Source organism: Rhinopithecus roxellana, chromosome 16 (assembly GCF_007565055.1).
Source record: "Rhinopithecus roxellana isolate Shanxi Qingling chromosome 16, ASM756505v1, whole genome shotgun sequence".
Classification (NCBI taxonomy): Eukaryota; Metazoa; Chordata; class Mammalia; order Primates; family Cercopithecidae; genus Rhinopithecus; species Rhinopithecus roxellana.
The window spans coordinates 19,233,193-19,259,268 of NC_044564.1; the positions used below are offsets into that span (position 1 = coordinate 19,233,193).

General features: G+C 51.3%; 2 protein-coding genes across 8 annotated transcripts in view; one reads left to right on the forward strand and one right to left on the reverse strand.

Moving 5' to 3' along the window:
• The window catches only part of USP20 (ubiquitin specific peptidase 20), a 46,030-nt gene extending 41,496 nt beyond the window's left edge, over positions 1-4,534 (forward strand). For all 4 annotated transcript variants that reach the window (XM_030920299.1, XM_010360936.2, XM_010360937.2 and 1 more), the window contains 4 exons: positions 1,115-1,217; positions 2,277-2,348; positions 2,826-3,002; positions 3,181-4,534. In XM_030920299.1, the coding sequence (XP_030776159.1) occupies positions 1,115-1,217; positions 2,277-2,348; positions 2,826-2,986 (336 nt within the window). In that variant the 3' untranslated portion in view covers positions 2,987-3,002; positions 3,181-4,534. The remainder of the gene's footprint in view (positions 1-1,114; positions 1,218-2,276; positions 2,349-2,825; positions 3,003-3,180) is intronic.
• A 5,274-nt stretch (positions 4,535-9,808) lies between these two features.
• The window catches only part of FNBP1 (formin binding protein 1), a 164,678-nt gene continuing 148,410 nt past the window's right edge, over positions 9,809-26,076 (reverse strand). The window contains exons 12-15 of one of the 4 annotated variants that reach the window (XM_030920303.1): positions 23,306-23,427; positions 22,857-22,993; positions 18,394-18,552; positions 9,809-13,082 (exon numbers count right to left, since the gene is read on the reverse strand). In XM_030920303.1, the coding sequence (XP_030776163.1) occupies positions 13,075-13,082; positions 18,394-18,552; positions 22,857-22,993; positions 23,306-23,427 (426 nt within the window). In that variant the 3' untranslated portion in view covers positions 9,809-13,074. Of the gene's footprint in view, positions 13,083-17,810; positions 18,553-22,856; positions 22,997-23,305; positions 23,428-26,076 lie in introns of those variants that run through there. The other 3 variants (XM_030920302.1, XM_030920301.1, XM_030920300.1) reach the window with 3 other exon arrangements.

Below are 26,076 nucleotides of genomic sequence, written 5' to 3' on the forward strand. Positions count from 1 at the left end.
AAATGATTCTGCTGCCTGGGCACAGTGGCTTATGTCTGTGATCCCAGCACTTTGGGAGGCCGAGGCAGGTGGATCACTTGAGCCCAGGAGTTCAAGACCAACCTGGCCAACATGGCAAAACCCCATCTCTACCAAAAATACAAAAATTACCTGGGCACGGTGGTGTGTACCTGTAGTCCCCACTACCCGGAGGGCTGAGTGAGGTGGGAGGATCACCTAAGCCTGGGATGTTGAAGCTGCAGTGAGCTGTGATCGTGCCACTGCACCCCAGCCTGGGCAATAGAGACCCTGTCTCAAAACAAAAACAAAAAAGATACTGTCAGGGCTGGACATAGTGGTGTGCACTTGTGGTCCAACCTACTCAGGAGGCTGAGGTGGGAGGATCACTTGAGCCCAGGAGGTCAAGGCTGCAGTGAACCACGATTGCGCCGCTGCACTCCCGCCTGGGCACAGAGTGAGACCCCCCATCTCAAAAAAGAAAAAGAAAATGCTCCTGTCAGAACGAGAGCTGCCTCTCTGAGCAGATAGGCACATTCTATTCAACTGGGGAAAATTAGCATCTACCAGGCCAGGTGCGGTGGTTCACGCCTGTAATCTCAGCACTTTTGAGAGGCTGACGTGGGCGGATCACCTGAGGTCAGGAGTTCAAGACCAGCCTGGCCAACATAGTGAAACCCCATCTCTACTAAAAATACAAAAGTAGCCAGGTGGTGGTGCGCACCTGTAGTCCTAGCTACTCAAGAGGCTGAGGTGGGAGAATCGCTGGAACCTGGGAGGCAGAGGTTACAGTGAGCCGAGATCGTGCCACTGCACTCCAGCCTGGGTGACAGAGTGAGACTCCCTCTCAAAAAGTAGCATCTCCCTTGTGGTCTCAGTTGGGTCAAACAGTTATTGAAGAGACCCACAAAATGTTGCCACTGTCCTCTCTGAGCGATGGGTGTATTCATTTTGTTTGAGCTTGTCTGGGGGTTCTGATTTTTCACCTTGAGCATCTGGTGTTTTTATAAGACTCTTGGGTGAGGGCCTGGGGCGGGGGCATTTGGGAAATCCTTGCTGAAGGTAAGTAGAGGCTGACCTGCCCTCTGTCCCCTCCCGTCCTTGCCCGCCTGCCCAGCTGAACAAGGCCTTCCAGGCCGAGGAGTCGCCGGGCGTCATCTACTGCATCAGCATGCAGTGGTTCCGGGAGTGGGAGGCGTTCGTCAAGGGGAAGGACAACGGTGAGCTGAGGGGGGCCTGGCACTTACCTGCCCCGGGGGCCTCCTGGGAGATGGGATGCTGGCAGGGGAGGGCCGGCACACGGGGGCTCCTGCAGGCCCCATACCTTCCCCCAGGTGCCACCCATCCAGGGTGGACAGAGAGCATGGGGCTCTGCCAGTCCCCAATGGGGATCGCTGTCCCCACCCAGAGGCAGGAAGCTGCTCCTGCCCTGCGCCCCCGCCCCTTCTCCGCTTCCTGTCGTGCCCAGCAAGCTGCTCTGTCCTCCTGCAAGGCCCTTTCCTCGGGAGTGTGTTGCCTGAAATGACAGATTTGTCATCCAACTCGTTGGATTTACAGAGGTGGAGACAGGCCCTATCACAAGGAAGCTCCCAGGGCCCCCCAGACCCCCAGTGAGGAACAGCAGAGCCAGCCATGGGTTGCCTGTGGCTTTAGGGCCCGGCAGGGTGGGCAGAGCCCATGGTCCTGCTCACGGGACCCTTTGTGTGGAGCACAAGCACCCACCTGTGCTCGGGAAGGAAGGCCTCACTGCCATCCCGCTGCTCAGGGAAGGTGCCAGGGCCACCCTGAGGCGCCTCTGGTGGTGGCTGAGGCCTTCAGCGTGGCTGTGGTTGAGAACGTAGCTTCGGAACCCCCACCCTGGCCTGGACGGTGCCCTTGCCTTCTACCAGCTGTGACCTGAGTGGTTACTTCATCTGCCCAGGCCTCGGCTCTGTCTCTGTAAACCTCTGTCTTGTCCTGTGGTTGCCGAGGCTAAATGAGAGAGCTGGGCAGAGGGGAAGGGGCGTGGTGAGCAGCAGCTGCCAGCAGAGATGAGGGCATGGGCCACCCACTGCAGCTCCCGTGGCCAGCAGAGTCTGAGACGATCTCATGCATCCTGGAAATTCCCTCTGCTGGGTCCTCAGACTGCCGCAGAGGAGCAGTGGGTGGGCCAGGTACCTCTATTAGAGACTTCACGCTGACCCCCAGGCCTGGGGCAGCCTCACTTGGGATGGCTCTGCTGCTGCGGAGGGTGGAGGGCATGGCAGGGGCTGAACCCAAGCCCGCTGTGTCTGTTCCAGAGCCCCCCGGGCCCATTGACAACAGCAGGATTGCACAGGTCAAAGGAAGCGGCCACGTCCAGCTGAAGCAGGGTGAGTTCCCCCAGGGTCAACCAGGCTCCTCTCTGCCCTTCCTGGCTGCCAGGCTGCTGCCCAGTCCCGTCCTTCCAGGAGCCCCCTTACCACCTGTCTTACAGTCAGGCTGAGATGTCCACCCGAGTCCAGGCCCAGGTGGCTGAGAGATGGCCCAAGGGGCTTGGTCTCTGCTTGTGTCCCCTGGGTCCCACCCCTCTGCCTGCTGCTGGCCTGGCCCACCCTGCTGTCTGCTTGTGTCCCCCAGGTCCCACCCTCTGCCTGCTGCTGGCCTTGCCCACCCTGCTGTTTATGTCAGCCTCACTCCCAGGAACAAGGGACACAGCCAGAAATAACACATCTCTGGGGCCCTTAGCAGGACGGACGTTCCTCTGGGAAATCCTGGTTTCCATCTGACAGCGGAGCCCCCGCTGCCCGGGCCAGTGGCTTCCTTGAGGCGGCAAAGGTGAGCCCAGGGATGCCTCTCGTGCCCTGCAGGAGCTGACTACGGGCAGATTTCAGAGGAGACCTGGAACTACCTGAACAGCCTGTACGGAGGCGGCCCCGAGATCGCCATCCGCCAGAGCGTGGTGCAGCCGCCGGGCCCGGAGAGCCTGCACGGGGAGCAGAAGATTGAAGCCGAGACCCGGGCAGTGTGATTTGCTGGGCTAGTCTGTAAGTGGCCCTAGCTGGTCCCTCCACGGCACTCTGGGTCCTCTCCTCCCTCTCCAGAGACCCTCATGTGTCCCTTTGAGCATCCAAAGAGCAGGTCCCTGAAAGCACCTTCCTGGAGGCTGTACGGAGGGCCCTGGACGTGGCCCAGCCCCACTGCTGAGTGCCCGTGTCCCCACAGCCCCGTGTGCCCCACCTCGCGGAAGGCGTGTTTGTGCCCAGAAGAGAGGCCGGGCCACTGCAGAACCCCGCTGTGTAAAGAGGCAGAAGAGTTGGTTTGGTTCGCAGTGAGTAACGCTGCAACTAGAAAACATGCACTTCAGGCTTGTTTAAACGACCAAGACTCTGTGACGTTAATTTGGGTCTTTGTCCTGGCCAGTGCTCCTGCCAGTCACTGTCATCATTGTGTCCCCCACAACTGTCCTCTTGCTAGCTCGGCCCAGCTTTGTTCCTGGAGCCCGACGCCACCCCCCTCAGGCAGAGGATGCGTCCCGGGCCAGAGTCAGGGAGTAGCTGCTGCTTCACAGCGTTTCCACCGTGTGATTGACCTGGATCCCCAAAGACTCGGAAGGAGCTGCTCAGGACTGGTGAGCGCCGCCAGAAGCCCTGGCCAGTGAGGAGCTCACAGGTCCTCCCTGGTGGTCCCGTCGCACCCCTGCATCTCCTGGGCATCACCAGGAAGGCTTGGAAGTCCCAGGCTGCTCTCAGCACTTTTCCTGCAGACTGAAGACTCTGGACTCATTGCTGATTGGAATGCCAGGAGGAGGGTGGATTTCTGCCAGTGGGGGATATTTCTGGAGGCAGCTGGTCCCTGACACCGCATCCTGCTGAGCCTGCCCCTGGATTGGCTGTACTTTGCCTCAAAGTTCAGCAGTTCATCTTCATGGGAATTTGCTGAGCCCCCCACCAGGGAACCGGATGATGAAACAGGGACACCTCACAGCGCTGCCATTTGCTGCAAAGGCAGCTTCCCGGGCCGACGCTAGAGAAGACAGACTTTCCCTTCCTCCCAGCGTCGTCAGTGCAGAGCCCACCTGGAAGCATGTGGGGGGTGTGCAGGGGGCAGCGCTCAGGCGGATCCTGGGAAGCGGCCTCTGGATGCTGAGTGGAAGGACCCACTGAGCACAGCAAGGCACCAAAGCCCCTGGAGAAACCGCCAGAGTGAGATGTGGCCATCGCCAGGGTCAAAGCAGATGGGGCGTGGGTGGGGAAGGGGCTCTGGGACCAGCCCCCCCCACACCTCTGTGGTCATCAGTCTCTGTAGAAGCAGATGGTGGAAGTTCCAGCAGGTGGGTCTGTCAGAGGCCCTGAGGCCTCACTTTTTGGATCTTCTCTCCCAGATCCTGCTCCCTCCTAGCTGAGCCTCGGTTCCCTGGCATTGACCCCAGCCTTCTGAAAGCTGCTGCTGCAGCCAGAGGCTGCACGCTGCACTGTCACCATGCAGCTGTGCAGGCTGGGATCGGACCCCACCTCTGTGCTGTCTAGTTTGTGTTCAGAATGTCAGAATAAACACAGAATAAACATTCCCACAGCCACGCTGTCGTCTCTCCTTCACTGCAGTTAATTCTGTTACTGGAGGGAAGGTGAGGCTCTCTGCCATGGGGACAGCCCACCAAGCTCTGGGCCTCGCCTTGCAGATCACCAGGCCCGGGAGGGAGCTTTCCATGTGGCTTTCTGAAACCAGAGACCACCTGGAGGCTGTGGACGCGAGCGAAAGAGGGGACCCAGCCACTTTAAAGGCCCGTTGGCGTCTCCTTTCCTGGACTCAACACCAGCCTCAGACAGGTAGGGCCAGATGTGGCCAGTGATTGAGGCCAGCACATCCCACAGGCCGGTCCCCCTCCGGCCGCCCAGCGGTTACAGAGTGGCTGTGAGCAGGGGGTTGCCTCTCCTTTGCACACTGGCCCTGGGCATTCAGTGATGCTGGTGTTCAGTAGTCTTGAGTTTTTTGTTGGGTCTCATTTTGGGGGAGAGAAGAACTTGAGATTTTTATATATAACTTACCAACATGTATTTGTGAAATCCCATTGTTGCAGGAAAAAGGGGTTCCGATCCAGACCCCAAGAGACGGTTCTTGGATCTCACGCAGGAAGAAACTCAAAGTGAGTTGCAGAGTTCACTGAGAAGAGTTTATTGAAAGCTGCTCAGGTACAGAGTAGAGCGTCCTTAGAAAGCAAGCGGAGGGGTGCCCGTCGCTGTTTTCAACTCCTCTTATGTAGGGGTCTTAGCTATAGAAAAGCTACGCTGTGTCTGTCACGTGGGCTGACAGCCTGACACAGTGGATTGCTCTGTTGATTTAAAGCTATCCTTGGCACGTTGAAGCCTCACTGTGGTCATCTTCAAGCATACACTGTTGTGTGGCATCTGAACCTTTCTGCCATCCTAGGAGTTTGTCCCCGTGGGCATTAGGTAACTGCTTCCTCAGATGTAAACATCTTAGACCAAGGTTGTGACTGGCCTGGACTGTGCCTAATTTTCTGTTTTTTGAGATGGAGTCTCTCTCTGTCGCTCAGGCTGGAGTGCAGTGGCGTGATCTTGGCTCACAGCAACCTCCACCTCCCAGGTCCAAGCGATTCTTCTGTCTCATCCTCCCGAGTAACTGGGATTACAAGTGCGTGCCACCATGCCCGGCTAAGTTTTGTATTTTCAGGAGAGACAAGGTTTCACCATGTTGGCCAGGCTGGTCTCAAACTCCTGACCTCAAGCGATGTGCCCACCTCGGCCTCCCAAAGTGCTGGGATTACAGGTGTGAACCACTGTGCCCAGCCTCCCTGGCTAGTTTTCAGGTGGAGCTGAACTCAAAATGATGTCACCCTGGCTCCCCTAGGCTTCTGCTTCCCTACCACTGTCAGATACGAGTATACAGAAACATTTCAGCATAGGCAAGGATAAGATGGCACATTGCCAGTTCCATGGAAAGCCCCGGGGCCCTCCGGAGTCAGCCACCTTGCCCCACCCGAGAGGTGGCTCCTTGCACGCAGTTCCCTCATCTTGCCTTTTTTTTTTTGCTGAAAAATGCTTCATTGTATTACTATTTTTTTTTTTTTTTTTTTGAGACAGAGTCTCACTCTGTTGCCCAGGCTGGAGTGCAGTGGTGCAATCTCACCTCAGTGCAACCTCTGCCTCCTGGATTTGAGCAATTCTGCCTCAGCCTCTGGAGTAGCTGGGACTATAAGCATGTGCCACTACGCCTGGCTAATTTTTTTTTTTTTTTTTTTTTTTTTTTTTTTTTTTGTATTTTTAGTAGAGACGGGGTTTCGCCGTGTTAGCTGGGATGGCCTTCATCTCCTGACCTCGTGATCCGCCTGCCTTGGCCTCCTGAAGTGCTGGGATTACAGGCTTGAGCCACTGCATCCGGCCAAAAGCTTCATTTTAAAATTGAGCTTTCTGACTGTGCTCATGCCTTTAACACCTTCCCAGCAACTTTCTGCTCCTTGATGAGGAAGGCACACTTGATCCTGTCGGGAACACGTTCACACAGAAGCACCAGATGTTCTGCTGACGGGTTTTTTGTTTGTAGACAGGGTCTCACTGGGCTCAAGTGATCCTTCTGCCTCAGCCTCCCAAAGTGCTGGGATTACAGGCGTGAGCCACCACGCCTGGCCGCTTGCTGACACGTTTTTGGTTTGGGGCGGTCTCATAGGAGCTCTAGGTCTCACAGCACAAACCCCTGGAAGTCAGCCCAGGCCTACGCCACGTGCAGACTTTGGCACTTTCCCAGTCTCGGTATAAAGGTAAACGATTCTCTTCCCAGGGGTTTGGGCCGGCCTACTGTTGTTAAAGGCTGTATTCTAGGAAAGCCTATGATGGTTTGTGAAACTGGGCCATGCCGAGTGCCTGTAGACAGCGTTCCCGGAAGAGGAAAAAACAACCTTTGTCTTTATGTGGGAATCTCTAAGCAATATTTTTGGCTTTGTTTACATTTGAAGGTTAGATACGTGTCGATCCACGTGATTGACATTGAACATGGAAAATGAGAATGAAAGAGTTTTGTCTGGAAGATTTATTTAGGAGGTTTGGAGATCTTGCACTACAGGAAGGTGAGCTGGAAGTAGGTACCAATTTGCCTTAAAACGTTTCCTTATGTTTTCCTTTTAAATACCTGGCTTTTAAGGAATTCAAACTTAGATGCCAGGATCTGAAGTCTGTGGTTGATTACTGACTGAGCAGGGACATGAAGCGCTAGGTGGCTGGGGAGGCCGGGCTCAGGCTCCTCCTCTGCGCTGAGCCAGGGCGTGGCTCCAGCCGGGCTTCTTAGAGGAGCCAGAAAGGCGCCTGCACCGTGGGGGAGGCCGAGGGCCACCTGCCGCCTGCCTGTGGTTCTGTCAGCCATGGCGCTACTCCTAAACCTGCATCCGAATACATTTGCAAGGTGCAGCCACCCAAAAAGTGTAGTTTCCCACCTTTGTTCTGTTTTAAATTCAGTGCAAACATAAATTATCCTGAGGATCTTAATGCTGCCTAATTTTGAGCCCCAGAGAGCCTTGAGGGAAGTGAGTGGGGGCGGGGGGTGGTTCGGAATCACAGTCCCCTCTGGCTCTTCCCTTCTGCAACTTCACCTACACAGAGAGACACCTGCTGCCTGGACGGAGCAAGGGTGAGCTGGGCGCAGCAGAAACGCACGCCTTTGGGGAAAGCTCGGAGCAGTAGACAGCCTAGGCAATGTATGTTCTGGAAAGGTGTCCCGGGGTTTCTCAGGGTGCAGCCTCCATTCCTTCCTTCCATTTGACCCATGACCAGCCTAGATGAGGGGGCCTATGGAGAGCTGGAGCTGGGAACAGGTTCTGAAGGGTAGGGCTCCGTGCAGCGTGGCAGCCAGAGTCTGTGCAGACTGAAGGGTTGCGGCCAGTCCTGGGCTGAGACATCCCTCAGCAGGTGCCGCGGGGCAGAGGGGAGCCTTCTCCGTCCCCCACGGGGAGAGTGGGTCTGTGTTTCCTCCCACAGCTTCCGGCCCCTTAGCTCTGCGGACAAAAGTAGGGTCCTTCCTCTGCTTCTGTACCTTTTGTGGTCCAGAGATGTCCCCGGCTGGTGTCACTATACCATCTGGAGGTCTAACGGCAGGCACGAGTGCTCAAGGCCAAATGGGCACTCAGTGCCACCCTGGAGAAGCAGCTGACACACCAAGGGGCGGCCACGTGCCTGCTGGCAGCCCTCACACCCTCATCCCGGGTCTCAGAGGGCGCTGGCAACACAGATCCCTGCCTCCCCTCTCAGGAAAGGGTTGCAGGGTCAGGGGAAGGGAGGCCGCCTCCAGGAGGGTGCGCAGAGCCAGGGAACCCGCCTGGATGGTGGCTCTTTCCCACCATCCTTCTCTGGCAGCAGCAGTTCAAAGTGGGGCTTCCAGGCTGTCCCATACATTTCACGATTTCTCAGTCTTTCGCTTCAATTAAAAAAAACGGGGGGCATGCCCGAGCCCCGCCTCTGCCCACCTCCTTCTCCTTCTTAACCGCAGGGCTCCCTCCTTGCTCCCTCCACTGTTGCGCTCTGCCGTCTGCTCCCGCCAGGGGTCCCCACCGTCTCTGCGGACGGAGGAGCCGCCTCCCAGGCCCGGGCGTGCCCAGGGCGGGTGGAGGGCGTGGGGCGGGCCTGTATTTCCTGACCCGCTGGAGGAGCCGGCCCCAAGGGCTTGTGGCCTCCCCGGAGCCGGTGAGTCAGGAACTTCCTTCAAGAGGCTTCCCCAGTGCAGCAGAAAACCAACTAGTCGCCCCCACTGCTCCCTACCTCTGTGATGTCCACAGCCGCGGGAATGCGGGCCCCAAACCAGCAGGCTCTGCTCTAGGCGCCTCAGTGCTGGTGCAGCTCTTGGAGAAGGCTCGGGCGGGGCGGGTGGGGTGTGGGGGGTTCACAGGTGGAGACAGCCCGTCTCCGCCCCGCAGACTGCTGGGCGCAGTCCCGAAATATTCTTCCCAAGTGGACTTTTTTGCTGACAACCTAGAGGAGAGGGTTTCGGGTAGGATAAGAGTAGGTCCCCCTTGTTCCCTTGTGTCACACTGGGAACCAGGGACTCCCAGTGACGCCTTGAAGCCAGCTGCACGCACTTGTGGGAGAGATTCCCAAAGGCCCCTTGTTGGTGCCCTCACCTCCTGCCCTCCGCAAGTGAGGACGCTTGGCATCAGCAGAGCTGCCAGGCCTGTACTTGGTATAGCTGCGAATACGTCATTTCCTGGACAACTGTTTTCCTAAAACAGTGCTTAAAAAAGAAAAAAAAATAACCTCGGGACATAGAGAAGTGTGGGCACAAACCGATTGTATCTTTCTCCAAAAGGCCAGGGTGAAATTTTCAAAGCTGGCTGTGGAAACGGGGCCTCCCGCTGCACATGTCCAGCGGCTGCCCGGCACAAAGCGGCTGCCCTTTCGAGCTGTCCACATAAAACAGCTCCGCACTGCCTGCAGCCTCACAGAAACTAGTGATTCCAGCCACGCCACCAGGAGTACCAGCTTGAGCACTGGTGACACCAGATCAATGAAACTCAGGCGTGCCCTCATTTCACCACCTCCTCCTGCCCCAGCCCCAAGCAATGGGGTTCCCCAAAGAGCTAGAGTAGCAACCAGTTGAATGTGCATGCAAAAAATACTTCTAGCCATAAGGAGCCTCTCAGAATCCTTGCACTAAATCAGCCCGAATTTCATGTCACCACGGTCTAAGAGCCTCCCCCTCCACTGTGGATGGGGGTGGAATTTAGAGCTGTCTAGGTCTCCAGCTCCTCCCAGGGGCCAGCTCCCCAGCCCAGGGGGTTTCCAATGACACTAGACTGCTTCCACAACTAAGGTCATGTCTTCATGCAACATAATAGTCCCATGACACGGTGCCAGAAGTTATACTTTATTTTAACACTTAGAGGATTAACATATAGTTACAAGGTCAATATAAGCCTTCCAATGGAAGCTCTTTATTTGGTTTAATTCCATCTCCAGAGACAAACAGGCAACTCTAGGACCTTTACAGTGGCGACTGGCCTCACAGCGAAATGCCTCCAAAGTTTAGAATTAGTGCAACACACACACGAACGTCTTAAAGGTGCTCAACATCAGGTTAAAATAGAATTCTGGACCTTTTAAAAAAGTTTTTGGATGATAATAAGCACAGGAGGCAGAGCCAATAAGAAACATGAAACCAGTATTTCTGGAAAAACACTTAGCATTAACGTCACTTTTTTGACGTCGTGTAAAGTTTTCTTCTGTAATGACAGATGTTACCAAAAGGCATCGAGACCTTTGTGCTGTGCTGGTTAGACAAGCTGCAGGCTTAGCTCCAAGGTGAGCAGGATAAACCACCCCCCCACGGAGCAGCCCATGACAACCTTCCGTGCCTTTTTAAACTTTCCCATCCTGCAAATGAAAAACTGGGTAAAGGACAAGTTCCTCTCTTTCATTTTGTTTCTAAGTACTTTTCGGGGCAGGCTCTTTTAAAATTAGTCATCTTACAACACAACAGTATTCTAGCACGGCGGTGAAGTGACAGGCGGCAGTTATGGGGCAGGAAGGAGACGCTCACGGGAAATTCCACGTTCTACTCTATGTGAACTGCTCCAGAAAAATACAGACATGATTTCACAGTAGGATTCCCAGAGTAAATGATACATAGGACAACTGACCGCCTCTAAGAAGCCCGGCTGGGGCAGCAGTGAGCGTTCCATGGAGCCACACAGAAGGGCCAGGAAGCAACACCCAGGTTCAACATTTAAGAGCACTCGCTGTAACATTCTTTTCGGACACGGGTGGTGGAAAAATTTTAAAAGGCGGAGGAGTGACGGGGATATAAGCATATCCTATACTGGGGGTGACAGTCATTCAAAGAGCAAATTACTGCAGCTTATACCTTTTTCACTATGTTGCAAGAAATGAATCTATCCTGACCCATCATATGAAAGATGTGATGCACATGCAGATCCCATTTTAAAGAACCGTTTCACATCCTCGTGGAGTGGAGAGTGGTCCACTTGAGTTGGTGAGGTCAGAAGTTCCTGGAGATCCCTGTCAGCCCCGTTGGCGGGGGAGCCCTTGCGGAGCTGTGCAGACTGCCGCACTCACCATGCACCTGTTGGTTTGCAGGGACGGAGGCGGGGCCCTGACTCTTCTCACCCTGAGTCATCCCAGCTTGTCTTTTGGCCGTCAAGTTGGTCCTCCTGCGTGTAATGGGTGCACCACACTTAGGTCACAGGTTGCAGGGACAAGAAGCCCATGGCTCTGCCGCAGCCCTGAGCCTTCAGTGGGCGGTTTGCAGTCCCCCAGGGAAGAAACAGTCAGAGAGGCTCATGTTCACCCACTTTAAAAACCCAAAGCCACTTCCTCTTCACCTGCCTGGGCCTCCGTGCTTGTGGCTTCTCGTCCCGGAGAGCTGGCTGAGCTGCTCCGGAAGGGTGCTGTGTGGTCAACCCTGGTTGGCTGAGAGGAGCAATTTCCTGGTTTCCACGAGTAAAGATGGCGCCATCCCTTGGGACCTGTCCTTTCTGTCCCTGTCCCTTTGGCTTCTATAGAACTTCCTTGTCTCACATTCGTAAACAGCAAGAGGAACTGAGGATGCTTGAGGGGACCACCTAGTTACAAAGCCAAGCAAATAAAGCTGCCTGACGTCATCCCTAGGCTTCGGTGGCGCTCTCAGTCACAGGAGCTCTCTGCCAATGGTTCCTCTTGACTGTTTCTGCACCAAATGAGAAGAGGGGCTGCTCTGCTCTAAGGTGTGGGGGGCCACAGATTAGGGGATCTCAGGTTTTCCTCAAAGACCCAAAAGGGGAAAGAAACTTAGCTCTAAAAGCAAACTCAACTAATTCCACATGACCTGAAGAGCACGTGATAAATGGGGTGGTGGCGGCGGGATCCCTCAACGGACCACAAGAGGCACGGGGTCTTTGGTGATTAAAGTGCTAACCTTGGTGGGGTGCAGTAGCTCACGCCTGTAATCTCAGCACTTTGAGGTGGGCGGATCACCTGAGGTCAGGAGTTCAAGGCCAGCCTGACCAACACGGTGAAACCCCATCTCTACTAAAAATGCAAAAATTAGCCAGGTGTGGTGGTACACGCCTGTAATCACAGCTATTTGGGAGGCTGAGGCAGGAGAATTGCTGGAACCCAGGAGGCGGAGGTTGTAGTGAGCCAAGATCATGCCACTGCACAACAAAGCGAGACTCTGTCTCCCAAAAAAAAAAAAAAACGAGAAGTGCTAACCTCTTCAGATGCTAATCCTGGGGCTCCTGGAAAGGAGAGGATGTTCGCTTTCCAATGAGCCGGTGCAGAGGGGAGGGCCTCGCTCACAAGCGCATGGTCTACAGTTCTCAGGGACAGGGAAGTGACGTGGAGGACAGGCGTGGGCTCCTCATGGCCGGTGGACACAGGTGAGCCAACAAGGCGAGCTGGAATTCGACCTCCAGCGTGGACCTTCCCAGGCCACTGAAAACAGGGCGCCAAACCAAAATGTGTGCGCAGGCGTGTGTACTGGTGGGTGTGCCTGTGGGTGTGTGTGCCCCTGCCCCCCTGCCCCCCAGATGCTCTCAGTTCGAGGGGATAGTGAAAGGGTCAATGTTTAGTATGAGGTGCAAGCCTAGAATCCAAAAAGGACCACTGAGGACTTCACAGACTCGGGAAAAGAGGAAGTGTTTTCTACAGCAGACAGTCGGGGACACAGGGATGACATCGAGTGCTCAGTCCGCCTGGTGTGCGCCGGACCTGCCTTGTCTCCTCAGGGGACCCGTGATGACGTTTTCACTAAAGGCACTGTGTGAAGCGCGGAAGGGCCGCCAGGACGGGCCCGGGTGGACTGAGGGCCCAGGAAGGAGCAGGCGGGGGTGTGTATCCCACCGTCTCAGTGGCCTGCGCGGGGTGGGTTGGGGGAGTGATGAGGACTGACCCGAGCCGTGGGGGTGGGCGCTGGCGAGACTTGTCCCCCACGAGGTGGCCCGGGCTGGGCAGGAGGGCAGGGCCGCAGGGAACATGCTGTAGAGAGAGAGAGAGACTGCCCCGCAGGAATGGGGCTGCGGAGGGATGGGCCGTCCACAGGGCAGGGCACTGGAGGCCTGTGGGGACAAGCAGACGGAGGCTCCTCCAGGAAGGTTCACCTGAGGCTCGCAGGCACTCCCCTCTAGGAATCTACAACACAAAGAGAAACAGAAAGAGAAACTCTCTGTTAGAGAGGATGGCGCGGGTTCCGGGCGGGCATTTTGCTCTTGGCTACAAACTGCACCGCCCTGGGAGGGGAGGGTAGTGGGAGGGGAGGGAAGGGGTGGGAGGGGGCATCTCAGAGCAATTGGTTACCACAGGGCAGGTCTGAGATGAGGAACTTTCACGGTTTTCTCTCTAGCCTTTAGCTGGTCTTTCCTTCAGGGTTAAGAGAAGCCCAAACAGGAGACTGATGAGGCCAACCGCCCCAGCTCATCTTTCTCACAAGTTTAGAGAGAAAGTAAGAAATGGAGGCCAGGGCTGGGCGCAGTGGCTACGCCTGTCATCCCAGCACTTTGGGAGGCTGAGGCAGGCAGATCACGAGGTCAGGAGTTCAAGGCCAGCCTGGCTAACATGGTGAAACCCCGTCTCTACTAAAAATACAAAAATTAGCTGGGTGTGGTGGCGGGCACCTGTAATCCCAGCTACTCGGGAGGCTGAGGCAGGAAAATCGCTTGAACCTGGGAGACAGAGCTTGCAGTGAGCCAAGATCGGGCCACTGTACTCCAGCCTGGACGACAGAGCAAGACTCTGTCTCAAAAAAAACCCAACCAAACAAACAAACAAAAAACGGAGGCCGGTGCAGTGGCTCACACCTGCAAACCCAGCACTTTGAGAGGCTGAAGAGGGAGGATCACATGAGCTCAGGAGTTCGAGACCAGCCTGGGCCACAACATAGTCAGACTTCATCTCTACAAAAAAATTTTTTTAAATTAACCGGCATGTTGGCACGTGCCTGTAGTCCCGGCTATTCGGGAAGGTGAGTTGGAAGGATGGCTTGAGCCCAGGGAGGTCGAGGCTGCAGTGAGCCAGGATCGCGCCACTGCACTTCAGCTTGGGCGTCAGTGAGACCTCGGCTCCCAAAAGAAGAGAAAAGAAATGCATCAGTTTCCTAGAATGGTACAAGGAACAGGAAGGCCTGATTCGCTCAGAAGGAAACTCTTGGCTCTTCAGCAGCACAATGTAAAATCTTTGGTGAAAATGAAAACCTGTCATTCTGTATTCATTCAGCAATACACCGTGAAAAGCTCTTCATCTCAAGGAGAGAGAAGAGAAACGAAAGAAACACAGACTTCTCAGGCCCTGAGCGCGCAGGATCGGAAACGGGAGGTGCCATCATTTAAAGGAGGAGGTGGGGGTGGGAGGCAGAATTTTTAAAAAAGCATTGGGCTAGAAAATTCCCTATGACTGGAGATGAAAGAGTTAAATATTCACATTACACAGAATAATTTTCTTGGAAACATGAAAAGTCACTTAAAATACACAATACTGAGAAAAAATATAACATTTATTAGAGAGGCGGATATGAGGGTACAACTAAAAGATGCCAGACAGAGTCTTTTCTTTTAGGATAAGAATAGAAAGAGACAATCATGTTGCTGTATTCAAACAAAACTTACTCAGAACCCCAGAGTTTATAATAAACTCAAGTGCGGAGCTGCAGCGGGGACCTACCTCCCCGTGCGAGGCTTTCCGGCAGTTATAAAAACAGAAAGGTCATTAGGCAGCAGGAGAACCCATAAAACAAACAGATAAAAGTACAACATTAAAACAACTCATTCAAGTACTGCTTTGAGTTTTTAAGTTGCAGTCTATACACATGTATTCTGTGGGGGGAATTATGAAAATATTTAACAGAGAGCAATCGAAAAACCAAAAAACCATAAAAGACAGTCACAATCCAATGGACCCACCGGAAGTTACTCTAGTCTAACTATTTTGGCAATTATTAAATAAGCACATCGTAGACACCACACACACACACACACACACACACACACACACACACACATACGGTGCACCGGCATTATAACAATAAAACAGCTGCACTGGGTTACGGGCCTAAGAAAACAGTGGCTTTGCCCCCATCAGATGGGTTTAAGGAGGGCAGTGTTTGTGGGCAAGTTGGACCGAGTTATAAACAGAGTAGGGAGGAAAGGCTTCTCTGTACGTATTATTAATCTCTAAGTGTAACTTTTAAATAAAAGGAGAAAATTATATAAGTAGCTGAGATTTTGCTGCTTTTAACAGAGAACTGCTAGAAGATAGTAAAGTATACTTTGGGCGGAAATGGAAATTCCTGGTTCTTTGGAATTTGGTTTTCTAGTATTTCATGCCTTGATGAGATAGACCTGAAATTTACAAAATATCTTTTAACTGTTTAGTCAGTATTACAGAGATTCACCTGGTATAGTACTGAGACACACAACTTAATGATCACACATTTAAAATTATCATCATAAATTGATGTGCCCAGACCCCTCCCACCCCATTCCCCCTGAAACCAATTGAGCTGTTTTCTGAATTAAATTTGAATAACGAAATAACTAAATTTGAATAATTAAATAAGAAAAAAAAAACCACATAGCTTGACAGAATGCCTTTTTGCAAAGCCGACTTTTACAAGGTTAATGCTGTCTCCCTATTTTCGAGTTTTTCAGTGGTTGCTTTGCTTTGTCCAGGAGTTCACAGACTGGAAATGAGTTTGTCATCGGATAGGAAGGTCAGATTTTAACACCTTAGGTTTCCCATTCACTTGTTTACTGGGGTAAAGCTGGAAATTTCCTGCTGCTCATTTGAACAGATCCCTGTGGTTGAAGGGTCAGCTGATTTTCTCACTGCAATACTTACAAAGAGGCCTGGGGTCAGGATGGGCGGCTTTATTGATATTATGTCAGCAAAAGTATCCAAAAGTAATTTGGGCCTGGCACGGTGGCTCACCCTGTAATCCCAGCACTTTGGGAGGCTGAGGTGGGCGGATCACTTGAGCTCAGGAGTTTGAGACCAGACTGGCCAACATGGTAAAAACCCGTCTCTACTTAAAAAAAAAAAAAAAAAAAAAAAAAATTAGTCGGGTGTGGTGGCGGGCACCTGTAATCCCAGCTACTGAGGAGGCTGAGACACAAGAATTACTTGAACCCAGGAGGCGGAGGTTGTAGTTAGCCAGGATCGTATTACTGCACTCCAGCCTAGGTGACAGAGAGTGAGACTCTGTATCAAAAAAATAAAAAATAATAAAATAAATAAAATAAAAAAAAAGGCTCGGCACAGAGGCTTACGCCTGTAATCCCAACACTTTGGGAGGCTGAGGCGGGTGGATCACGAGGTCAGGAGATTGAGACCATCCTGGCTAACACGGTGAAACCCCGTCTCTACTAAAAATACAAAAAATTAGCTGGGCGTGGTGGTAGGCATCTGTAGTCCCAGCTACTCGGGAGGCTGAGGCAGGAGAATCGCTTGAACCCAGGAGGCAGAGGTTGCAGTGAGCCGGGATTGTGCCACCGCACTCCATCCTAGTGACAGAGCGAAACTCCATCTCAAATAAAAAAAAAAAAGGATGTTTTTTTTAAAAATCAGGCTGTCACCAAGTAAAGGTTAACAAGCTGTGAGAATCTTGAAACAGCCACAAGCAACCACAACCCCCACTAGGTTCTAGAGCCCGAATGTGCAGCTACTGCTTGGAAAATCAGTTTTAAATGGACTTGAGCTGATAAAATGAACCCACAAGGTAGAGGGAGGGGCTAATTTCCCACTTGAAAGTAGGAGGGACCCAAGGAAATCACTTTCACAATCAAATGAAAAGAGAATCTGAGCCAGCACCTTCATTCTGACCCATCTGTAGTGGGTTCTCTATGATCTCGAGTTGGATTCTTGAACTGGGCACAGTGAAATGCCTGGCAACCATCTACGCATGCGACCAATTTCACTATCTAACCTCCCACATCACTGCCAATTTAAAAATGCAAATTCTCATGTGGCCTAGATTCCTTTCGATGTGATGAGACATTTTATTTCGTTCTGGCTACAGTTAATTGTATAAAATGAGCCAGAAATTCTAAAATAATTTCCAGTAAATCCAAACTTTGCCAATGATTGAAAGCAAAAACAAAAACAAAAACAAAAACCAAAAGCAAACCCCCAAACTCTCTGAACAGCGATGTGCTGAGATCTGAGATCTGTGTCTGTGGGGAGAAGCATTTGCTGCCACACCACGTTTTATTTATTATATTGCCCACCTGGGCAAGCATGCATGCAGCTCTACTTATAAAACCAACAGAAACAGAACCAAGTGTGAGAGAAAATCACAAGGAGCTGACGTGTGGACATGCTCTGCTTTTAAGTAACTGCATCTAAACAGCACTAGCACATCTGATCAACTGTCAATTTGGGCTGGGCGCAGTGGCTCACGCCTGTAAGCCCAGCACTTTGGGAGGCAGAAGCAGGCAGATGACTTGAGGTCAGGAGTTTGAGACCAGCCTGGCCAACACAAGTGAACTTGTCTCTACTAAAAATACAAAAATTAGCCGGGCGTGGTGGTCCCCGCCTGTAATCCCAGCTACTCGGGAGGCTGAGGCAGGAGAATCGCTTGAACATGGGGGAGGCGGAGGTTGCAGTGAGCCACGGTACTCCAGCCTGGGCAACAGAGCCAGACCCTGTCTCAAAACAACAACAACAACAACAACAACAACAAAAACACAAACACAACAACAAAAAAAACCTGTCAATTTGATGACATTTGGCAAATCAGCAATGCCATGTAAAAATCAACTGGTCAATTCACCAAAAGTTTCCAGATTTCAGCTGGTTGTCTGGGATCATACAGATGTAACAGGATACTCGTGATGCTGACCATGTTTAAGTAAAAATAGACAGTTTTGATGCCAATATAAGAATCTTATTTACTCCTTTAGTCAAGGAGGAGGAGATGTTATTTTACTTGTGACTTCCTCCCAAGTGAATGAATATACAATTGAACAAACTAGCACAGTTCAGTTTATTAAGTTACAATCTGTAACCTCCTAATGTAGCTCAGTGTATGGTGGATACTAGATATAAACAAGAATAGGGAAGTCTTTGGCACCTGCAAGATGTGTGCCGGCTTTTAAATTCAGAAAGATTGATTAGAAGCTACAATGCAACTTTTTTTTTTTTTAATCTACAGATACCACCAAAAGAAGAAATGCTTATCAGATTTCGAATGACACAGCTGTAAATTGGCGGTTGGCAGCTTTCCACATTAAAATTTCATCAGTAAGTGAGACTTGATCACAGCCCAAACTAGACAAGACAATTCGGGTGCCCGGACCCTGAAGTCCACTGTGAGACTACAGGAACGCGCGCACCGTGGTGCTCGCCAGCCAGTCTCTTGAGGAACTGCCTGTAACAGTCACGGTTGTGGGGAGAAACAACTCCATTTTTTTAAACTTTTTTTTTTAATGGTATTAAATATAAGTCTTAGCACCTTTGGCATTTTTGTCCAAACAGACTTCGACATACGAAGTGGGGACATAACCTTCTTCATCTTCATTTCTCCGAATGCGGGTCCAGCCATCGCCTTTGTCTTCCTCGATGACATACAGTGTTTCTCCTTCAGCTACGGAGATCGTTCCTTCATTCTGACCTGGAAAAGCAACATCAGGGTATTTTAGATGTCTTGGCAAATGCAGGTAGAAAGCCAACAGTGGCCTTTGCAATGAAACAAGTGTCATCGAAGATGAAGTCCATGCAAAATTCACCCCACGTGGCCCTCCTCTGACGCACTGACCCCTCACCCACTGCCTCAAAACCGTCTCCTTCTGCACAGAAATGTCTGGGTTCTTACCTCTGTCTCTCTAGGGACCCTCTCTAAGTCCTCCAGGGGCCTCTTTCTCCTCCCTCCCAGAATGGCAAGTGTTTCCCCACCGGGGAAATCTTTGGTCCTCTTCTCTAGTCTTCTTCTGTCTCCCTTGGATCTCTCTCGGGGGAAAGGTACCCCCATGGCTCCAACTGCTTCTCTTTCGTCTGCTGGTTTTCTTGGGGGAGGGGTCGGGGGGATGGAGTCTCGCTCTTGTTGCCCAGGCCAGAGTGCTGTGGTGTGATCTCAGCTCACTGCAGCCTCTGCCTCCCCAGTTCAAGCAATGCTCCTGCCTCAGCCTCCCAAGCAGCTGAGACTATAGGTGCGCACCACACCCCGCTAACCTTTGTGTTTTTAGTAGAGACGGGGTTTCACCATGTTGGTCAGGCTGGTCTCAAACTCCTGACCTTAGGTGATCCACCTGCCTCAGTCTCCCAATTTTTTTGTTTTGAGACACAGTCTTGCTCTGTTGCCTAGGCTGGAGTGTGATGGTGCGATCTCTGTTCACTGCAACCTTTGCCTCCCGGGTTCAAGTGATCCTCCTGCCTCGGCCTCCCGAGTAGGTGAGATTACAGGCATGTGCCACCACGCCTGGCTAATTTTGTATTTTTAGTAGAGATAGGGTTTCACCATGTTGGTCAGGCTGGTCTCGAACTCCTGACCTCAGGTGATCTGCCCCCTCGGCCTCCCAAAGTGCTGGGATTACAGGCGTGAGCTGCCGCGCCCAGCCCAGCTGCTCCTCTTTAAACACTGTCCTCACATATTGCTTCCATTCTGGTACTTTCTGTAGCCAAGATTCCACTTTTCCTACTGTCTGCAGCACACCGCCACCTAGACATGGCCCCAACACCTGAAACAACACAGACGAGCCTGGATTCACTGTTCTTCCTCCTAACTGTATCCTCCTCCTACTTCTCCACTTCCCCGGACCTCTCCATCCTCTCAGGAATGCAACTCTGGGAGCCATCTTGGCTTTCCTCTCCGTTTTATTCTGGCTTCTGATCAGCCCCGAATCTATGCAGTTTGTCAATGGCAGCATCTCTCTATCCATTCCTTGAACAAGGCCCCCAAGACCTTCTGCTAGGATCATTTCAAAGGCTGCCCACCAGCCCCCAGTTTTCTGCAAGGCAAAGAGTTTAGGGAGCTGTTAATAGGGCAGGGGGAATGGAGGGGGATGGTTGGAATATGAAGTATAACTGGGAACATTTAAACTGGTACTTCTTTCTTATTTTGTCACAATGAACATATAGTCTATTAAAGGCTCTGAAAAGTTCTGTAGTAAAGAAATCTGTAAAACGTATTTATCCCAGGGCTTCCCAAACTTACTTGAACTCTGATTGCTATTTTTTAAGATGTATTCATTATATTAAAATGCAACTTTTTCATAATTTTATTATTTTTTTTTAGAGAGACAGGGTTTCACTCTATTGCCTAGGCTGGAGTGCAGTGGTACGATCATAGCTCACTGTAGCCCTGAACTCCTGGCCTCAGCCTCCCAAAGTGCTGGGATTACAAGTGTGCTGCCACTGAGCCTGGCCTGATAGCTTCTTTCATGGCCTCCCTATTAGCGTTCCACAGGACATCATTTCAAGGTTCATCAGTTTAGAAACACTAAGCTAGTTTATCTTTTCTTTTCTTTCTTTCTTTCTTTCTTTCTTTTTTTTTTTTTTGAGACAGAGTTGCCCTCTGTTGCCCACACTGAGGGCAGTGGCGCAATCTCGGCTCACTGCAACCACCGCCTCCTGGGTTTGAGCAATTCTCATGCATCAGCCTCCCGAGTAGCTGGGATTACAGGTACCTGCCACCATACCTGACTAATTTTTGTATTTTTAGTATAGATGGGGTTTCATCATGTTGGCCAGGCTGGTCTTGAACTCCTGACCTCAGGTGATCCGCTCACCTCAGCCTCCCAAAGTTCTAGGATTACAGGCGTGAGCCAATGCGCCCGGCCTAGGCCGGTCTTTCTAACCATCCTCCCTGTTTTCTAGTTGATCCTACACATCTGACAATGACTTTCCTAAGGTACAGCTCTGACTGCATCAACACCCTGCTAGAGGCTGACCTTCAATAGCTCCTCAATGTTTGCTACATAAAATCCAGATGTTTCTCTAACCTCGCCCCCATTGGCACTTCCCACTGTTTAGTGCCACATTTCACTATTAGGACGTAAGACATCTAAGCTCCAGCCACACAATGCCCATTTTTGGCCACACTCCCCATGCCATGGCAAGTTCTCCAAACTTCCTTAAGGAAGTGACCTCATTCTCCCTTGTCCTCCCCATTCCTCTGTATCCCTCCTCTGGCAAACACTGCAAGCTGTCCGCTTTTATTTTTATTTTTATTTATTTATTTATTTTTGAGAGGGAGTCTCGCTCTGTCGCCCAGGCTGGAGTGCAGTGGCGCGATCTCGGCTTATTGCAAACTCCGCCTCCCGGGTTCACGCCATTCTCCTGCCTCAGCCTCCCGAGTAGCTGGGACTACAGGTGCCCGCCACCACGCCCAGTTAATTTTTTTTGTATTTTTAGTAGAGACGGGGTTTCACCCTGTTAGCCAGGATGGTCTCGATCTCCTGACTTTGTGATCCGCCCGCCTCGGCCTCCCAAAGTTCTGGGATTACAGGCTTGAGCCACTGCGCCCGGCCTATTTTTATTTTTTGAGAGGGATTCTCCTCTGTTGCCAGGCTGGAATGAAGTGGCGCAATCTCAACTCACTGCAACCTCTGACTCCTGGGTTCAAGTGATTCTCCTGCCTCAGCCTCCGAGTAGCTGGAATTGCAGGCATGCACTACCATGCCCAGCTAATTTTTGTATTTTTAGTAGAGATGGGGTTTCACCATGTTGGCCAGGATGGTCTCGATCTCCTGACCTCATGATCCACCCGCCTCAGCCTCCCAAAGTACTGGGATTACAGGCGTGAGCCACTGTGCTCAGCCACTGCTCGCTCCTTAAGTGTGTCTGCCTGATCTCCCTCCAGGCAGGTGCCATATCATACGACCTGCATCTCCCCTCTTCACGGGCCTTTACAAGACAGGAGCGCTATAGATACTAAATATTAAATGAATGGATGAAATGATCATCCTCCATATCATCTGCTGCAGTGAAGCAAGAACCAAAAGTCAAAATATACAACCAAATAAAATAATAATCATACCATGAGTAGGATAAAAGCATAGTAGAGAAAGATCTGGAAGGCTGCTGCTGCTTTTTTTTTTTTTTTTTTTTTGAGACAGAGTCTGGCTCTGTCCCCCAGGCTGGAGTACAGTGGTGCTATCGCAGCTCACTGCAAACTCTACCTCCTCGGTTCAAGTGATTCTCGTGCCTCAGCCTCCCAAGCAGCTGGGATTACAGGCGCATGGCACCACGCCTGGCTAGTTTTTGTATTTTTAGTAGAGATGGGATTTCACCATGTTGGCCAGGCTGGTCCTGAACTCCTGGCCTCAAGTGATCTGCCTTCCTCAACCTCCCAAAGTTCTAGGATTACAGGTGTGAGCCACCGCACCCAGCCAGATCTGGAAGTCTTCTAAAGAAGGTTCTGGTCACAGAAAGAGAAGAGTGTGACTAGGCACAGTGGCTCACACCTGTGATCACAGCACTTTGGGAGGCTAAGGCGGGAATACTGCTTGAATCCAGGAGTTCAACACCAGCCTGGGCAACATAGTAAGACCCTGTCTCTACTGAAAAGTACAAAAAGTACAAAAGTACAAAAATGAGCTGGACATGGTGGTGCTTGCCTGTAGTCCCAGCTACTCGGGAGGCTGAGGTCGGAGGATCACTTGAGCCCAGGAGGTCAAGGCTGCAGTGAGCCATGATTGCACCACTGCACTCTCTAGCTTGGGCAAGAGAGTGAGACCCTGTATCAAAAAAAGAAAAGAAAGAAAGAGAGAAAGAGAGAGAGAGAGAGAGAGAGAAAGAAGGAAGGAAGGAATGAAGGAAGGAAGGAGGGAGGGAGGGAGGGAGGTAAGAAAGGAAGAAAGGAAGGAGGGAGGGAGGGAAGGAGGAGGGAGAGAGGGAGGGAGGGAGGGGTGAAAGAAGAGTGACTCAGCTATTATGGGTTTTAAAAGGCAGGGGAATCCAGCGGACACGAAATGTCACCTTCAAATGTGTAGAGAGCTTTGCATGTCCCTATGGCAGGGAGGGGCTCCTCATCATCAAACTCGTCGTCAAAATCCGTGGCCAGCACCTTCACCTCACTCTCCTGACTCTGCTCCTCTGTGTAACTGCCATCTGGGCTGCTCAAGAAAGGAAAACACAAAACAACTAAAGCGACTGACCCCAGGGAGGACTCAGGTTGAGTCCCTGTGACTGGAGAGCGCTTGCAACCCCCGCCCCTCAGCGAGTGCTGCAACTGAGACTACGGTAAATCATCCGCAGGCTCAGATCCCACACCCCATGTGGCAATGGGGAAAAGTGACAGGTCAATTGTAACAGACATTTTGGCATTGAACAAGTGCCTTATGCTCATTCCAGATTCCGAAATTTAGAAATAAATACAAAGCCAACAGGGTCCCTTGCCAGAGGCAGGCGCTGTGCAGATACTGTACCTCTCGCGGTCCTGGGCGCAGTTGTTGACCGTGGGTGGGTTCTGGCTGTCGTACAGTCCGCTCTGCCGGCGCGCCTGCTCGCTGCGTGCTGGGAGCCGGCCTTCAACCTCAGCCAGCCAGGCCTGGAGACAAAAGCAATGAGAGACTCCGACCTAAGGCCATCTGAGGGCCAGCCCAGAATGTCCTAAGGTCCCAAACTCAGAGGCCGCTCTTGGCCATTTAACCCAATGTGAGAAAGTCCGCACCGGGCAGAATGGCCACATTTTCTGCATTCGACTGTTTAAATGTACTGAAGGGCGGTTGCTTCCATTTCACTCAAAGTTGGAGACATAGAAACAAAGTCATATTTATGTGGTTGCCCACGACGAGGCACAAAGCACACTGGACTACACTATCCCCTTGGGCTTTTAAGCAGCAGTGCAATCTTGGATAAGTCACTTCTAGTTTCCTTCTGACCATGAGGTCACCATGCGATACCCGAGGGCACAGCCATGCTTAAGCAGTGACTCAGTCTGAAAGTCACACTTCCCATTTTTTAGGAATGTAACTTTTTTTTTTTGATAGAAATGAAACTTGTACTTAAAAATTAAAGTAGATAAAATGATCTTCAGCAACATATGAAACAGTATAAAGAAGTCAAAGGAATAAAAATGATCAGAAGGCTGGGCACGGTGGCTCACGCCTGTAATCTCAGCACTTTGGGAGGCTGAGGCAGGTGAATCACTTGAGGTCAGGAGTTTGAGACCAGCCTGGCCAACCAGGTGAAACCCTGTCTCTACTACAAATACAAAAATTAGCTGGGTGTGGTGGCGCGTGCCTGTAGTCCCAGCTACTAGGGAAGCTGAGGCACGAGAATCACTGGAACTCAGGAGGTAGAGGGTTCAGTGAACTGAGATTGCACCACTGCACTCCAGCTTGGGTGACAGAGCGAGACTCTGTCTCAAAAAAAAAAAAAAAAAAAAAATCAGAAAAGGACTATTCTAAGTTCTAAATGGTCAAATGAACATTACTGATGGATTCTGAAAACAATGAAAAAAGCTGGCCGGGCGCGGTGGCTCATGCCTGTAATCCCAGCACTTTGGGAAGCCAAGGCGGGTGGATCATCTGAGGTCAGGAGTTCAAGACCAGCCTGGCCAACATGGCAAAAACCCTGTCTCTACTAAAAATACAAAAATTAGCCGGGCATGGTGGTGCACACCTGTAGTCCCAGCCACTCAGGAGGCTGAGGCAGGAGAATCACTTGAACCTGGGAAATGTAGGTCACAGTGAGCTGAGATCATGCTACTACACTCCAGCCTGGGCAACAGGGCGAGATTTCATCTCAAAAAACAGAATGAAGGCCAGGCGTGGTGGCTCAAGCCTGTAATCCCAGCACTTTGGGAGGCCGAGACAGGCGGATCATGAAGTCAGGAGATCGAGACCATCCTGGCTAACACGGTGAAACCCCGTCTCTACTAAAAAATACAAAAAACTAGCCGGGCGAGGTGGCAGGCGCCTGTAGTCCCAGCTACTCGGGAGGCTGAGGCAGGAGAATGCAGTAAACCTGGGAGGCGGAGCTTGCAGTGAGCTGAGATCCGGCCACTGCACTCCAGCCTGGGCGACAGAGCAAGACTCCGTTTCAAAAAAAAAAAACAAAAAAACAAAAAAAGAAACAGAATGAAAAAAGCCATCGTTAACCTTTCATTGCTGAAAACAATCTATTCTGATTGGTAGAATCAGTTGCTAATGTATTTTTCCATGCTCTGTAGTTTGTTTTTTTTTTTTTCTTTTTTTTTTTTTTGAGACGGAGTCTGGCTCTGTCTCCCAGGCTGGAGTGCAGTGGCCGTATCTCAGCTCACTGCCAGCTCCGCCTCCCGGGTTTATACCATTCTTCTGCCTCAGCCTCCCGAGTAGCTGGGACTACAGGCGCCCGCCACCTCGCCTGGCTAGTTTTTTGTATTTTTTAGTAGAGACGGGGTTTCACCGTGTTAGCCAGGATGGTCTCGATCTCCTGACCTCGTGATCCGCCCGTCTCGGCCTCCCAAAGTGCTGGGATTACAGGCTTGAGCCACCGCGCCCGGCCCACTGTAGTCTTTAAATGTGGTGTAGAGAGTGGATTCAGGAGGCTTTTGTTGACAGCTTTTGAGTGCTCCTCCCCCTCCCTCCTTTATTATTTATGTTTCCTGCTTGTTTCTCATTTGTGCTTCCTGCTGGCTCTCACACACACCCTCTCCGTAATGGGCCCGCTGAAAGAACAATTGTATATTTCAGGGGATTTTTTTCCATTGCTCTTTTGATTCACTGGGGTAATGGATCACTCTATACTCCCAATTTTATTACCATGAGATGAAGCAGAATAACTTAAAGTACAACAAATACTGGCCGGGCACAGTGGCTCACAGCTGTAATCCCAGCACTTTGGGAGGCTAAGGTGGGAGGATGGCTTAAGGCCAGGAGTTCAAGACCAGTCTGTGCAACAGAGCAAGACCCCGACTCTAAAACAAATAAAAAATTAAAAAATAAAACTTAGCCAGGTATGGTGACATGTGTAATCTCAGCTCCTCAGAGGCTGAGCCAAGGAGGTCAAGGCTACAGTGAGCTATAATCATGCCACTGTACCCCAGCCTGGGCAACAGAGCAAAATCCTATCTCTAAAATTAAAAAAACAAACAACCCTGCCAACCCCCCACTGTATACAAATACAACTTTAAACACTGTCAGGTTTTACAGACACGATTAAGATAGGCTGTGATGAGAAGCAGAATGTTCAATGGCGAAGCTGTATTTTTCCT